The sequence below is a fragment of the Liolophura sinensis genome, chromosome 6 (assembly GCF_032854445.1).
Source record: "Liolophura sinensis isolate JHLJ2023 chromosome 6, CUHK_Ljap_v2, whole genome shotgun sequence".
Lineage (NCBI taxonomy): Eukaryota > Metazoa > Mollusca > Polyplacophora > Chitonida > Chitonidae > Liolophura > Liolophura sinensis.
In genome coordinates this window covers 53,453,619-53,470,675 of record NC_088300.1, presented here as the reverse complement: position 1 = coordinate 53,470,675, position 17,057 = coordinate 53,453,619, and the positions used below count along the sequence as shown (strand labels likewise).

General features: G+C 39.2%; 1 protein-coding gene across 1 annotated transcript; it reads right to left on the bottom strand.

Moving 5' to 3' along the window:
- Positions 1 to 4,196: 4,196 nt before the first annotated feature.
- LOC135468306 (uncharacterized) lies at positions 4,197 to 16,501 on the bottom strand. The gene is made up of 13 exons (XM_064746487.1): positions 16,287 to 16,501; positions 15,873 to 16,067; positions 14,829 to 15,043; positions 13,730 to 13,957; positions 12,729 to 13,151; positions 11,897 to 12,097; positions 11,234 to 11,428; positions 10,442 to 10,709; positions 9,380 to 9,567; positions 8,372 to 8,707; positions 7,612 to 7,917; positions 7,149 to 7,318; positions 4,197 to 5,803 (listed from the first exon to the last, which is right to left on the bottom strand). The coding sequence occupies exons 3-13, from the start codon at positions 14,884 to 14,886 to the stop codon at positions 5,756 to 5,758; spliced, it is 2,421 nt and encodes an 806-aa protein (XP_064602557.1). The 5' UTR covers positions 14,887 to 15,043; positions 15,873 to 16,067; positions 16,287 to 16,501; the 3' UTR covers positions 4,197 to 5,755.
- Positions 16,502 to 17,057: the final 556 nt, after the last annotated feature.

Below are 17,057 nucleotides of genomic sequence, written 5' to 3'. Positions count from 1 at the left end.
AGTTTTCCGTGCTCACTGGCAAAACATGTACGTAACATCAAGGACGCTGGACGACCTTCAGCTTGTTACTATACCCCGTCATTCATTATGGCTACTTCAATTTAGCTAACTCCCTAAGTGAATTTTAGTTACAGTAGAAACCTTACAAATCACAAAGTAATACCTCTGTCTAAATTACAACAGGATGATTGGGTTGACTTGAAGGAGTAGAGTCAAGCATTTGGGTGAAATTCGGACAGGATGGGTATAGGAGTTCCAGAGGACATTTGGGAATGTTGGTGGAATAATGTACGCTAAGCTTCCCATTAGCTCAAAAGATGGTAAGATAAGGTAGCCCATTAATACTCACGCGTCCACCATATTTGATAACGTCAAGTAGTTTTCCTGTGTTATATACCATGCTACTGACCACTGATGTTGTGACTTCGCGGTTACAGATGATGTCGCTTTAGATTTGAGCCTTTATCTTTCATGTAGTTTCAAAAGATATTGCAACAAATCAAGAGGAGGCTATGAAATGGTATTTTGACAAAATTAACTACCATATTTAGTGTATTATAGGGTGACAAATAAAACATTGATATACGTAATTTCTACGTGTATAAATCAGTGATTATGTCTATAGGAGACATATGTTTGAGCAGAGATCATCAGTTTTCCAGGTGGAGATCCTCAGTTGCACGTGTGGAGCTATTCACTTCCAAACAGGGAGATTATCACTTCCGTATGTGGAGATCCTCAGTCGCACGTGTGGAGCTATTCATTTCCATTAAGGGAGATTATCACTTCCGTATGTGGAGATCCTCATTTTGATGTGTGAAGATCCTCACTTTCATTTGAGAAGATCCTCTCTTCCGAATGCGGATACCATCACTTCCATTTGTGAAGATCCTCACTCCTAAATGTGGATACCATCAGTTCCATTTGTGAAGATCCTCACTCCCAAATGTGGATACCATCAGTTCCATTTGTGAAGATCCTCACTTCCAGTGTTATAATATTATCCCATTCATGAATAGAGATCATGCCTGTCAAAGAGTTTCCTTGTCCATGCTGCTGACTTCTGTCCGTGCACTTAGTCTTTCAGTGGGTGAGTGTATATTGTCCGCTGGAAGTGATCCATGAGTGACAGTGAACCCTTGGTGTGGTGACAGTGGAATATACCCCGATTATTCAACGCTGTGGTGCTCAATTTATCTCAGTAAGGCTTGCACAAGATTCCAAAACAATGTTAAGAACCGTAGTCACGCGTCTTAAATGAAGCTAATGCGCTTGTTTATATGGTGTATTGGGCCAATGTCATCAAGCTGAATAAGCGTGTTTTGTTGCTTATATTAACCTATGTTACACGTTGTTGTCTAGTGGGGGTTCGACAGTGTCTTCGCTTGACGTCCAGCGTTAAGGGGAGAGTGCAATGACTGGTTGATTCGTAACAGTATAATGACTCGGGCGGGGCGGCTCACTTGCCTTCGGTAAGTCGTCTCAGTAAAGCTGCACTAGATAAACGAGCGCTGGAAATCAGTTCTGCAACAAGGAGGCACATTACATGCACTCTAAGGACTCTTTCGTCTTCCTATAACTGAAAAATTGTTATGTCCGACGTTAAACCTAAAGCACTCACTCACTCAACAGCTCCTTAGTTGCGAAGAAAATTAACAGTGTTTTTAAGTGCAAAGAAAAACAACAGTGTGTGTAAGTGCAAAGAAAAACAATTAGTTACAGTGACTTGTGTTGTCTGCAGTGTCATTGAGTCCGACTTTGATATTTGACAGCTGTTTATTTCGTGTTCACGGCTGTCTCTTGACCCTCTAAATTTAATACCTCATAACAATCCCAGTGACCTACATATAAACAACCTGCGTCTAGCCTAATAAATACAGATACATGTATGCCATTACTCTAAGTAGAAAAGAAATACACACAACGATTCATTCAGAGTGTATTTAGAACCAGCAGAGTTACATTAACTTCATGTTCACATCCGATGACAGAGTAAACTGCGTGCAAAAATTGTCTCAAAATTGTAGCTTGCCAAGCTATTAAGACGCAATATCAGTGTGACTGACGGTTGATGACGATGCTTAAGTTGTTGTTGAAACATTATAAACAATATTTTGAAACATTCTGAGAGAATTATGGGGTGTAGAGAAATAATTTGCAGTTTTGTGGAGCTTGCATCTTTAATGACACAAATCCTTTTTATCATTTTTTTCATAAATGTTTAAATAAATTCCAGTGGTTGAAAAGGTTAAAGATTTACAGTTACCTGCTGTGTTTTGTACATTTATTTGCTCAATAATCGAAACCGTAAGATCGTGGTTTGTGTGGTATGGTATATACAAATGTAGGAATTGAGGCTTACATTAACACTGCCAGCAACTAATAAAGGAAAATTGTTCATTATTTAGCACTGGTTGCCTGGTGTTTCATATCAACGAAAACAGCTCGTTGGTATATCAGTGTGAACACAGCCATATCTTTGAAAGTGCACGGTTTGTCAAAAGGATATTGAGACACACATAAACACTTGTATTAACCTGGATATGTGCTATCTCAGAAAGTATGAACGAACTGCTTTGACCCCGCCTGTGGGGTCTAAGAAAGTGGCGGGGTTTAGGTGAAATGCGGTAAGCCATTTTGATTCTACCGGTGACAGTCATTAATTCTCTTGTCTCCTTCACTCTGCGGTCCTTAGTTGTTATTGAACGGCACTAGCAACATCCTGCCGAGTCCGAGGACAATATGAATGGATGTATTGTCTACAGGTGTAAACACCAGGTAAGCTTTGGGAGAGTGACTACGAACTGTTCGGGTAAACAGGACAGATTTGTAACAAGCCTTATGGCTAAGTGTTCAGGGTGATTCGTAGTACAATTCTAGGGGAAGCCTTTACAGTTTAGGCCTACCACATCGCTATGCTTTAACCTAGCGGTAGACGAGATCGCGCTGAAGGGCATGGAGCGCTCCATCAAACTTAGGCTCTGATTGTACCTACTTGTATTCTTAGTATAACCCACATATTGTTTGGTCGTTGGCCTACCTTGTTAAAAAAAAGCAGAATAAACATTAAAACTGCGGCTCGACGTTCTCCTCCACCACCATATTTGGCTTACTTTTGACGTAGGTAGACTAATACTAGCGTAGACATCTACTAAAAGGAAAACCTCTAATCGTACCTCTCCCGTACGTACCCTCCGGCCCCGATGACACACATGGCACTTTTCCACTATTAACTGCTACTCTTCCAAACTCTGCTATGCCCTGTCGCGATCGGAATTATATGGAAGATCATGATGAGCAGAGAAGTTGTGCTGATTATTTGAAACTTTTGTTCCAGGCGTAGACATAGAATTCGGTCGACGTTTTCCTAGAGTAGAAGTCAGAAATGGCGGAGGAGAACGCCGAGCCGGAGTTTTGATGTTTATCTTCGGTTTTGTTTCTAACAAGGTTCGCCAACGACCAAACAGTACGTGGGTTTTATTAAGAATTCATGTGTCCCCTTCATATGTCCGGTTGGGGCAATCGGAATAATGTCAGAGTCCACAACAGACCAAAAATGGACATCATTTTGACTATGTATCATGTTTCAAGTCAACACAATAAACCATCTTAAAAACTTTGTCCAAACGTACGGGTCCGAAACTCGAACTTGATCTGTAAGTTATGCCGAAGCCATGTAAAAAATTTCAGTTCCATATGATGAACATTTCAGTCCGGAAAACTAGTGTGACGGACTGACGGATTGACGAACGGGGTATCAGTAGGGAACTATTGTGATCTCTTCTTCTCATCTATTGTCATATCATTTATAAAACTAACAATATACCTTTCTTTATTACTTACAAAACAATTTTCTATTTGTTTTATTCTGAGACAATTAAGACTCACTGTCAGCTTATGATGATTTGGTTGTGTCACGTATAATTCTCACTAGAGCAGGTTCTACTGGTATTACATTACAGAGAAATGAAGTTTTCCGATTGAATTCCAATCAAATTAATGCTAACAATTACAGTAAGCATAAAACATTATGGATATATACGGTACGATACTTCTTATTCGCATTAATCATCTAATCCTAATCTTTCGAGGTGTTAACAGACAGAAAACATAAACCACTGGTATCCCGATATCATACCTGAGAATTATTAGTTGGTTCATGGTGCCCCTCCATAAAACATACAGACACGTTTACGTTCTATCAAAATATAACATTTATTCTCTTAAAATTATATAAGCTTTAATTAATTACACATTGAGGTGACATTATGAGCTTGAATCATAAAACATCAACTGTATGGGATGGTGTTGAGTAACAAATAAACGAATTAAGCAATTGTAAGGAGCACTTCACGCGGGGTAGGTAGAGCTTGGTTACCTCAATCTCTATACATACAGCTCCTTACAACATTCTAAAGGCTTTGCCAACACATCTAATACTGAAAAGCAATGCATATTTATTTGGACTACATCTTTTAGTATAAAAGAGGGATTCCTATTCTTTGCGATCGTTCCAGTTAAATAATGATAAAAAAGCGACTTCGTTAACCTATACTGTTTTAGTACAAAAGAGAGATTTTTATTATTTTTGACAACTCCAATTAATAGTGATAAAAAGTGACTTCGTTGATTAATATTGGCGCATAGCTGAAATGAATTTGGCAATGTCCAAAGTTTTGATGCATAATCATGCATGGAGTGCATCTGTGTTTTTCTACATGTACAGGCCTATACACAAAGTTACCAGTACTATTACCACCAAAATTCATCAAACATACTTGTGAATTAATAACACTGAATCACAAACTTGTGACCAATTTAAACATACCAGCTAATAACACAGGTGAAAAATGTATAATGATGTGAATGATGACTTTAGATATGTGCAATTCATTTTTATAGGAGACCACGATTACTGTAACGAGAGTATCATTTGAATTAGTGTTGTTCTCTAAAACACCGGTATGGCAATGTAATACACTATTCATCTTCTTGTGTCGATTCTGAGATTCTGTCATGCACTGGATAAGAAATAAAAATGTTTGGTTTAAATATAATCATGTGAAAACGGTTAATTTTAACCGAATATTTCCTGTAGAATGTAAACTTATTATTCTCCGTAAATAACGGAGCTGTGTAGATATTCATGACTTTTGGAATCTTTTTCTATCGCCACTATGTTTAAAGTAACTTTTTAGACAACTGGCATCAGTTGCCATCAGTTATCTACAAATGATAAGAAAAATATCTGTTATGTTTTATGAATGAACTGGCTATAATGGTGCAGTATTCACATGCGGCAAACCTTACAAAGTTGATTTTCCTACAGACAAGGCTTAAACAAGCGCTTCATAAAATGGACATACAATGAAAGACAAAAATATACAGGTATATGCTACACCATACCACTCACATCATGTAAAATATAACATTAGAAACCGCATACAAACAATACATTTTCGCAGAATTCATTCAGAGCAAATCATATGAGCAGCTATCTGGATATATAACGTTTCCTGATTTCATCCTCAGTCAACATGATACGTCTTTATGTTCATTATGAATTAAGATTCAATAACACAAGTTAAAATTATGCCTTTGACACATGTCATTACTTCTAAAATACAAAGTAATTTAATGTCAGGGTCGTATTCCCATACAGCCTAGTGTATACCCCATAACACACAGTTATGACTTTAACATATAGCTTCAAATCTGTACAGGCGGGTGATGACAATTACTATCAAAATATTAATTAATTAGTGGTCTTGTCCCATGAAGCCTTTTCTGGAGTTGTTTCCATCTGAAAGGAAAAACATATATTTCTTTAATCACAATTAATACTAAAGGAAATGTAGAGTGATCACTGAGTTGAAAAGCTTATATATTACACCACGTTTTGATTTTGGGTAGAAGAGGTAGACTGAGTGCAGAGTATCAGGATAGTGATAATTTTAAAATCGAAGAAAACGCAGTTAAAGTTATTAAGCTTTGCTGATACTGTCTTTCAGAAAACTGTCAGTTCAGTTAGGGGATGATGCATGTGATGGTTAAAATGTTTAGAAAAGAAAAATAGTAATACTATTCTTGTACTTTACCCCCAGCGCTATTATTTAGGTTTAACCACTGGTCAAGAGAGATTTTTGACAAAAAACAAAAAATCGATCAGCTCATATAATATATATAATAGAATTTTTGCCATAATTTTAGAATAGCTCAAATAAGTACATTTAGCAAAGTATCAGTCTCGTCTGTGCAGGTGTAATCTTTCAAATCGGTCATAAGGTTCTCGTAATCTATAAAACGGGTCGCTTTATAAATTTTTCGAACGTCAGAATGACTTTAAACACTATAAAAACTAGTAGCTCACGTATACGACATTTAACTGAAAGGCAATAATTAGAGCCATTCTTGATAAATAGAGGAAATTTGATGTGAATAGAAAATATAGATTTCTTTCCAAAAATCTCCGGTGCGTTGAATGTAGTTGATTTGATGCGCACCTGATGAGGTAGGTAGACTTCTGCTGTTAAATGAATTGTGTGATGTGATAATATCGGTACTGAACATCATAAACGTAAGTTACATATCAGGGTTAACCGACTTTTACCAAAGTTTAGAGCTTGCAGTGAATGGATAAAACCACTAATGTTTCGTTGCTTTTGTTGAAATCTGCACTCCTGCCAATCTGTCAAGCCCCAAAGTGTGACTGCAGTGCTAGTTTGATGTTCGCCACTAGTCATGTATTATCATTTCTTGATTTATTTGATTGGTGTTTTACGCTGTACTCAAGAATATTTCACTTATACGACGGCGGCCAGCATTATGGTGGGAGGAAACTGGGCAGAGCCTGGAGGGAAGCCAGCATGAGCTGGACTTGAACACACAGCGACCGCATTGGTGAGAGGCTCCTGGGTCATTACGCTGCGCGCGCTAACCAACTGAGCCACGGAGGCCCCCGTCATTTCTTGAAAATAGCGTGTATAAATTCAGACCCCGAACTGAATGTTTTGACAATGATCTTATCTTTAACATACATGTACAGCATTATGATACAAACAATGCATCTGGATTTAAAATCAAATATATGTATACTTTGCTACAATTTCGCTTCATTTTCAAAAACATCATTCTTATTTCCTACTTACATCGAACATTTTGTTTTCAAAATTATTTTCACTGCTGGAGACACTCAATCTTGAAGATGATCGACGCATTTTAAAGATACAGACTAAGAGGGTGATGAGAGCTGCCACTGCCAAGAAGGCCACGGAACTCACGCCAATTATCACTGCGCGATGGGAAATAAATCCTGAAACTAAAATGCAAACGTGTCGTAATATATTAAATTGGGCAATGCCGATGTAAAGAATGAGTGAGCAACACAATCGCCAAATTAACATTTAATTATGTCATTCACACTTATTGGAAAACTTCTAACAAAACATGCTCAGTTGTAAATTCCCTTGTTGACAAGCACAGTTGTTAGGCTTACATGCTGAATTAAGTTATGAATTTACAGCTGATATACTTTGTACGCTGAACAGGATTCAGGCTAACTGGAGAAATATACTGGAAAATTCCTTAATTGTGTACCCATAAATTCCTTACCTTCAGCTTCTTTCGTTCTTACATCCGCTGACAGAGAGAATACTGTTGTCCCATTGGATAAAACTAATGCTACTTTGACTTTGTATATAGTGTCTGGTGCTAACGCCTGGAGCGTGTACTCTGTGACGGTGGGAGCCAGTGAAGGGGTTCTATTATATGGAAAAGCTTGCCCTCCTTTGGAAATATTGCTGAAAGCTATGAAATATTCTTCTGCGTAGCGCCTGTGCTCATCTGGTAATTCACTCCAACGGACAGTTACGGCGGAAGACGACACATCCATTCCGGTTATCTCTGGCCGGGAAATGGCTGAGGGCAAAATATATTTTCAATAAAAAAAATCAAAGAAAAAAAAAATCAAAAAAAATCAAAGAACATGGTTAAGGATTTTCGCTTATTCTAAATATGTAGCTAACCCAAGCCAGTACTTTCGCTTGGCATGCATGTCAACTGCATTTATGATCAGTTCGTTTGTCATTGGAAAGGAAATACTAGAACTCAATGGAACCAGTTTTATAAAAGGATAAGGCATCGCATTTTGAGGTGGATTGTCTTTTTCCCAGCAGTCATATAAAAATTACCGCCTAAGCAGATGTAGGTTTCATCCTTTTATCCCAATACGGTTGAACACTGATTGCTGCTTTCTTATATTAGGAATTTAAGAAGCAATATCGTGTCACAAATTGCAATTAGCGAAAGGTGTAATCTACGGTTTGCTGTCGGTATGTCTGTTTTGTATTAAATAATGTTTCTCATTAGATACCTTTTATGTAGAGCGTTTTGAAGACGGATGATGCGGCTGTATAGCGCCCCAGCCCTGGACTTGAAGTCAGTAAGAGTAATCTGACTAGATAAAACCTAGTAGGAGCGAGAGCCCGTAGGACGTATCCCGTTCTAGAGACGTGCAGTTTCTCCGTGGTCAACCAAGTACCATTGGCGACAATGTCCCGATACTCCAACCTCAAGGCATCCAGGTACTGGAGGTGATCATGAGGCAGACCTGTCCAGCGAAGACTAGCCGTGGACTCCGTTACATTCAAGACGTTCATCGCTACGTGGTAGGACACGGACCGATTTGAGCTGATGACATGCCCTGCCACTGGGAAAGATAAGCGAAAATCACGATGAGAAGGTATTCATTAACATTGACAGTAATTGTACTTACATGTTTAATCTCATGGAGGTAACACGGCATGAAAAGCTCTTTCATTCATGCGTCTGTAGCCTTACTTTCGCCGCAGATAGCCCCTATCTGAGCAGCCGAAGTATCAAACCGTTTCTTCAGACTAATTCTTAAGGTAGAATTACGGCCTGAAATATCCGACCACATTTAGGACACAAGCTCTCCAGCCCACATGTTTATTCGCTGTATCGTCACAGCGACAGCGACAGCGACAGCGACATCGTGCTTAGTTATCATTCCAATTTGTACCAGCGAGTAAATCTGACTGGCTGATAACTTAAGTTATTTCAAGAGAAAAGATGTCATTTTTCTCGAAAGAGGTTAATTTTCGTCGTTATTTATTCAAAAAGACAGTGTCACGTGGCCCATATCTGTCAGACCGTATGACTGAAATGACAAAATGACCCTCAGGATACTGGCTGACCACTGGTTTAAGACGTCTTAATATTTGGTATATTTATTGGTATATTCGTATACCAATGGTCAGCCATAATGATGTCGAAGGGTGGAATACAACTACCGACATATTCTCTGTCCATAAAGCTGACCACTGTCGTAAAAGTGAGAAACTTCAGTTACAATACTTACTGCAACCGTGATCATGTTTGAGGTACCCTGGTCTACATATGACAGTGCTGTCGCTGACGTAAATCATCGTCATGACGGGGTAAGTGACGTCTCCAATTGTAACCTCAATTCCAGACGACGTCAGATTACGAATACGGTCTACAGTTTCTCGTAACTGAGGGCCACCTGTAAAATCTGGATCCAGAGCTCTGAAACATTGCAAAAGCAAGGTTCGAATCAGACCGACACATGTCAAAACAGAAATGATTCTGATTTACGTTTGACACAGAAGAAGCCTCCAGTAAAATAACTTTTGTCAGCCACAAAATAGTCAGAAATAACGTGTAAAATAAAGCCACGTGGCAGTAACGTCCCACACTATTCTTCTTCCTACTTAAACAGTTAGAGACGGTTTTTACCTCAGAAATGCTTTTGGTAGGTAACGATACAGTGTCACGTTTCCAAAGACAACGTGGAAATGTTGCGTCTCCAAAAAAATTACGCAGTTCTGCTGAAAGAAAAGTCCCACAGTTTTGCAGATGACCAGTTTTAGTAGCAAGTTCATGTTATAGATTAATTCTTTATCATCTTTTGTTAAAACAGTAGTAATTTGTGTAAGAGGGGAATGTTGAGGTGCAGCCCTTTTTGTCACTGAAAGTTAAAAAGTCCTACTATATAATGTGACTTGTCAAGAATGTTAGACAAGTTTTGTTGACATTGATCTAACGATCACCTGTCTCCTGTTCCGGGTGCTCTAATGATATCCCTTCTTTCAGGAACTTTTTTAGTTCAAAACTTTTCAGGTCCTAACTTTTCACCAATGTTCGTCTACTCTAAAGAATTCTTTGTGACTCTTATCAGACACCCATTTTGTAGTAAACGTAATCAAATATAATTGCTTTCCTTTTCTGACATGTCACGTAATACAGTGGAACTGTCTTTGTATTTTTACCTCTAAGGATAAAAAGAATTCGAAACAGCCCAGTTATCATAATGAGTAAGAAGTTTGCTGTACTCTTAATCTAATCAACTGTTGAAACGTAAATTTGCTGTAACTAGCCGCCAAAAAGACGCTTAACTTACTCGTTAAAAACTTTTACAGTGACAATAATCAAAATGGTGCCAGACGAAGCACCTCCATGTTGATCCTCAGGGCAAATAGTCGTAAACTGTGAATCCGAACAAGTGACCAAACTGTTATTTTCTGATTTCGCTGCACATAAATCTTCACTCCGGAACAAATCCGTAATACTGCGCGACATCTCTTGCAGAAACTGTTTATTTTGACCATCACAAACACCTGTCACCTTCAGCGTAACCCTGGCTTCGATACCAAACGGGGGATGCTTTTCTGTAAGAATACAGTAAGAAGATCTCAGAAACAGGTTTATGGAACCAAAATTTAAGCTCAATTCTCGCAGAGAATTGGGAATATTTGTTCTTCTCTCGAATTAAAATGTTACTCATAATAGACATTTTCATAATGTTCATCATCAAACAATGTGTGACCTTCAGGAGAGGGGATTGTCGGTGTTTTTGTTTGTATAAGCAATTATTGCACAGAAAATCCGAGAACCAATGAGAACCACGGATTACATTCATTAATTATGCATAACTTATACATGGATCAGTCTAGTTTTGTACTTGGTATGGAGACTCACATTTTAAACGTAACCTGCGAGTTTTCTAGTTCTCCTCTAGACATTTTCCAAGATAACGGACCCAAGGAAAAAGTAATCGCTATATACCCAATAATGGGGGGGGGGGTGCAAAATAACCATAGTCACAGTCAATAAACAAGAGTTTATCTCTCCCAGTTACATCTTAATGGTATTCATCGTTAACCAGAGTGAACATTCCGTCTTCAATTTATACCTGAAGGACATCGCCAGGTGGGGCAGCAGCGGTCCTTATGGTAGACTTTGGTACATTCCGGCCTTGGAGGTTTGAGATGAGAGCAAGCTTGCCAGCAGCTGACGGTACCGTTATCACAACGACAGTAGCGTTCACAACTCTCCCGGACTGTGTCGCCATCCTCAAGGGTGGTGTTCCCGTAAGGGCAACATCCCGCTGGAGAAAAAGGATACATAGGCGCACTGAACAGTATAATTAAACACGTAGAGCATAGAGAGTAAAACTAGAGAATCGATGATATTGTGATAGCTGGAAAATGGCCACATATAACTGGTGGTATGTCCTAGTGTGATGAACAATGCGATGTATGACAACTAGCTCTAAGATTTTTTAAACTGTTAGTTTTATGAGGAACCATTCCACCTAATCTGATTTGGGCCAAAGCTGTGTAGTGTATTGTTCATACAGGCTTTTGCGGGGACGTAGAGTCTAGTTCACAGGTGAAAAACAGTCAACTGACTTAGACCGGACTATAAGTATGGTTTAAGGGTTTGTTTGTTTTATTTCTGTTTGATATTTCTGCTTTATATGTATAATTAAACCCAATAAGTTTTTTCACGTTACAGCGGAAAATTTATTTGACAATTTTATTTCTGAAGCTACCAGATCAACTTCACTACTCACGTTTCCCGTAACATTTCGTTCGTCCGCAGCACTCTCCGGCTGTCGATCTTTCGACAGGGCGTGGACAGGTGGGCGGGTCTACAGGGCAGACAGGTTCGCATGATAGCTCCCCAAAACTACAGGTACAAACGACGTCACATCCATCCTGGTACTGCTTCCCATGACTTATATACCGATCTTTTACCCAGCATTTGTAACCCGCTGGAAATAATTGGAGTCTTACAGATCTGAATTCATTGTTAACAGCACAAGAATAAATCCATTAATTTTGTCCAAAATAATGTCTTATTCTCGGACATATGTTATTTTCATCGTGTATATGTAAGTTTGCGTACGTCACTCTGAAGAAAAATTATAAAATAAATAACATAAATGGAGTTTTTTTTCAACGTAAGCTTGACTCTTGTGTATTTTTCTTTCTAAAAACAAAAGGAATATTCTCGCAATATTTTACGTGTTGTTCATAGCTTCTTTAGAAACATAATAGTTTGTAAAAAGAAATATCTCCCACTAATAAAAATATTATAGTATTATGCTCCGGAGTATAACATACAAATGTGCCGAATTATGGCTCATGATATTGGCAGTGTTGTCGCCAATCATAACAAGGGGAAATAACTCTAAGCATCAAATCTATATTACAACTTTTATAAAATTGCTGCCATTTGCTCGGGCCATTTCATTAATTAGCCAGCGCCATCGCGATATGCATTGTGTGGCACGTTTCAATTAGCTAGGAGTAAACGACAGGCCTTACCAAAAGAGCCAACAATAGTGACGACTGATTGGGTTCCAGCAAATTGATTTCGTCAGTAAAATGTAAAATACTTACTAATGGGAGGGGCTACAGCTATCACAGACAATGGAGCATCTGATTCTTTTGGGGAGTTAAGACTAGATAGCCCGTGACTGTTGTCCTGGAGCAATCCAATCTGAATACGGACGAGATAAGTTTGCCCTGGATTCAGACCATTCAGTGCTGTCCGCACAGTGCTGCCTGAGGCAAAACTCTCTTCAAACGCTTCATTACTAGAGTTCGAAGAAGATTGTTCCTGAGTTTGGTTTAGAGGCAGGAATCTGTGAGCCCATTCATCTATGCTGGTGGGTGGAACGGCATCACTCTCCCAGTAGAAGATGTGATATCCGAGAAGACTACCGTTCAGGTCGCCAGTGACTGGACTGCTAAACTCAAGGTTAAGGTTCTGTGCTGTCGCCCAGGAAACTTTCAACAGCTTGACAGTGTTAGGTGTTGATTCTAATTTTGAAAAAAGATAAATTCATTATAACGTTTTAGTAAAACAGCGTCATGATGGCCGCCGTCGTATAAGGGAAATATTCTTGAGTACGGCGTAAAACACCAATCAAATAAATAAGTAAATAAATATAATCATGCATGTAAATTGTGTTTACCGAGGAAACTGGGACACATTTTACCTAACAGTCACAATCTATGACGGCGGTACCGTTCATGACAGATGATGATAAAGACGTAGTTAAATTACCAGAGTATATAGGCTTAAAATTAACGCAACTTTGCGAGAACTTTGTACAGTGGGTTTCTCATATTTATTCGATAATGAAAAAAAACTAGTTCCAATGGTTGTTCAGTTAAAAGGTCACTTGGTCCAAGGAATTAAGGCATGGCATGTATTCAAAAAAGTGAAAGGAAACTTTGTAAAAGTAGAAACGTAACAATATAAAATACAACAGTACACAAAGTAAAACCAGAGCATGAAGACAGTGAGATAGTTGACGAAAATGGAAATGAATAACATGCAGAAATGCCATGTTTCAACCATTAAAGGGATTTGCAAAATGAGTAGCATTGAATACCTGTAAAATTACTGGCAGGGTTGCACCAGATTTGTGGACAGCATTCCCCTTCAATATGCACTAGCTGTGGACTGGGACAGGCACTACTGGGCTGGATTCCCGCTATGTCTGTGTAACAGCCACGGTCACACCGATACGAGTACTGGTCCAGGCAGGTACAGCGATGGCAGCGCTCTGTTACCCGGGGCTCCTGTACGACCTGAGACACACCATCTATGACGCAGCTCACTGTAAACAACAGAAACAGAGAAATTGGAGGTTCATTTACATACGCTCAGAGAGTTTGTGTACCGTATAGGGACATCTACACTTAGGATTTCTCTCCTCTCTGTTAGACTATACGACTACTCCTCACAATGACTTAATTGATAGAATTTTTGGCATTTAATTAATTTATTTATTTATTTCATTTGGTGGTTCATGCCATACTCAAGAATATTTCACTTATTTGATGGCAACCAGCTTTATGGTGAGCGGAAACCGGGCAGAATTTACGAGTTTATGAAGGCGTTTGTGTTAACAACGACGTTGGTTGAAATCATTACATGATGGCTGATATGATATACGTAGCATCCATTAAACTGTTCGGTTGTATGCCTGGCCTGTTAGTACACGTGTACCTTCTCTGCTATACATTTCACTCTAACAGAGTGCATAACAAATTTACTTTACTCCGTGCTTTGGCCATCTGTATTGAATTTGTGTTCTGCTAAAAACATGGGAACTGACAAACTGTGCTTATGCGTTGAATACAAAGCAATAATCTATCTCTGAAAAATAACACTGAATGTAACTGTGTCCCATTAAAATGAGGTTGGGAAATCTGAGAGCTAAGTATAGAAAACCACCAAAGGATGCCCACTGATCGCTACCGGTACAGTCAAGAGACTCATTTCCAAAATACTGAGAACACCAATTCATAGTAATAGCAATGCAATATTGGTTTCCTCCAACCATAGTGCTGGCGGCCGCCGTTGTAAAAGCGAAAAATAGCCGAGTAAAACATCAAGCAAATGAATAAATAGATAAATAAATAAACAAATCCAATATTGTCATTAGAGAACGATACGCTGCCAAATTTGCATAACCATGTACTAACCAGTATTTGACCCGGCGCAGTGTACGACGGCACATCTTTCCCCAGGAGGAAAGGCCATGATAGGGTTTAGGCAGTGGTCGGAGGTGATAGGTCGACCTCGGGGCAGATCTTCTCACAGCTGATCCAACCATTCTGACAGGAGCACCGTTCGTTACAACCCCGCATGACTGTGTCACCATGTTCGTACGTAACGTTGCCCTCCACACACTCCGATACTGTTGGGATCAAAACACAGAGTGAAGTGTTAAACTCACGAAGACAGGAAAGGCAAGTTGCAGCCTAGTTCTAGGAACGTATAAGATATGCTTTATTCGAGTTTTGCCATAAATTGTGCATTTGGAATAATTAACACATATCTAAGCATCATGTCAATTTTCATTTTGCATATTGTTTTTTTAGTCTAGACTTTATAAGATTTTGGGCTCTCGCAGTTGGTGGAACGTTAGGGACATCGACAACGCCTGTGCGTCCGCTTGCGCAGCGTGAAGTGTCGATGAACACATGTCTTCCCAATCTGGTTTTCATATCTATATTTCATATGTGGTAAATTTCACAGGTGTCTTGTCGACAGAGGGCAGTATATATATATATATATATATATATATATATATATATATATAGAATTCATTCTTGAGTGCATGATGTTGGACCAGTCATTCTGATCAATGAATGACTGGTCAACGCCACATTGGCCGTATTTAATACACTGTCTTAGGCAGAGAGCATAAGCACTCGAATTAAATCAAGTGTTTTTGATATTTCGGTGTCAAAGCCTCCACGCGTCCCACACAAATACAAAGTTCGTTTATATTATTCACAGCCAAAGCATCACACAAATGGGGAAAGGAAAATATGCGATGCCGTGGCAATTCTATCCCAAGCTGTGCATAACATACCGTTTTCAGCTTATGTAATACATCAATGGTGACTGCGATATGTGTACCGGACCAGAAGATATGCAATGACCTGGGGCTAGTTCGTTTACAGTGGACGCTGTTGCCCAAATGTTAACAAAATATCTGGTGTACAGTAGTTGAGACTTACAGCATTCATGTTCAGGGCAACAACTGTCGGACTCTCCCTCAACTCGGCGTTGACAGCTAATTAGCTGGTTAGTATCCTCGCACTCGTACAGATCACTGCAGGTAATTAGTCCATTTAAACACTCGCACGTAGAACAGCGTGTGATATACCTTGTGTTGTTGATGTAACGTGTGCCATTATCGGAAACACAAGAACCTGCAGAAAGAAGATCGCATGATAACATACAGTATAAAATTAGATTAACACGTGCGTAGCACTCAATCCATTTTTGAGTGCATAATGTGGTAACATTTCTGATCAATGAGTGACGGTGTCAACGCCACACTGGCCGTATTTTATACACTGTTGTGGCCACGAAAGGCTTTTGAAGATGTACATGAACAGTCAAGAGGAGCCTGGCTAGGAAGGACTCACCGTCAGTACAGACAAGGTTAGTACAGCATTCGTGATACTCCTCGCCAGCGGGGACCCCGGAGCAGTTAGGATGGTCCCCCCGGGTTCACACTGATTCTCCCCGGGCACAGCTCTTCACAGTTCAGCGTTCCGTTTGGTAAGCAGATACAGATACTTTCGCACTCTGTGATGCGCTGGTCTCCATATTCCAATCAGGTATTGCCTTCCAAGTGACAACCGCCAGAACATACGAACAGAGCATAAGGCATGGTGAGGTTTTATATCAATACAGAACAACTTATCAAAATGCTTACGTTCTTTTTGTTAATTCAGAGAGAAGTGGACATGAAGCAAAGTATCAAAATCATTATTCAGGTCACCAAATGAGAAAAACAGCAAAACTGATCGATACTAATTATAACAATTACAGTACAATAAGCATGATAAATAACTGTGGTACAATAACTCTGCTATGGTACTTACTCAGAGAGCCTTAAACTTCTGTCACAGTAAATATGTACAAACCACATGATTAGTTCGAACGAAGTGGGCAATGCAATTTCTTTATTCATTTATTTAACGAGAGTTTTTACTGGGTCATTGAACTGCACTAACTACCGTGCCACAGAGTTCCCCTACTACTCTACAAGGTAAAGAAAAAGATGTATTCCTGCCCAATAAATAGTTACTGGTGATGGAATTGTTTACAACATTCCTGTATACGGATCCCACCAAAATATGACAGACGGGCCCTTCGCCCAAGGCTAACGTATTCACATCCGAATCCCTGCA

What these genes read in the sequence shown, in the direction of transcription:
- LOC135468306 (XM_064746487.1), bottom strand. Translation starts at nt 14,886, where the DNA reads ATGGCCTTTCCTCCTGGGGAAAGATGTGCCGTCGTACACTGCGCCGGG. An exon ending in AGCTGTAGCCCCTCCCATTA is followed by an intron (nt 12,098 to 12,728) that starts GTAAGTATTTTA and finishes AATTATTTCCAG; the next exon opens with CGGGTTACAAATGCTGGGTA. An exon ending in AACGAAATGTTACGGGAAAC is followed by an intron (nt 11,429 to 11,896) that starts GTGAGTAGTGAA and finishes CTTTTTCTCCAG; the next exon opens with CGGGATGTTGCCCTTACGGG.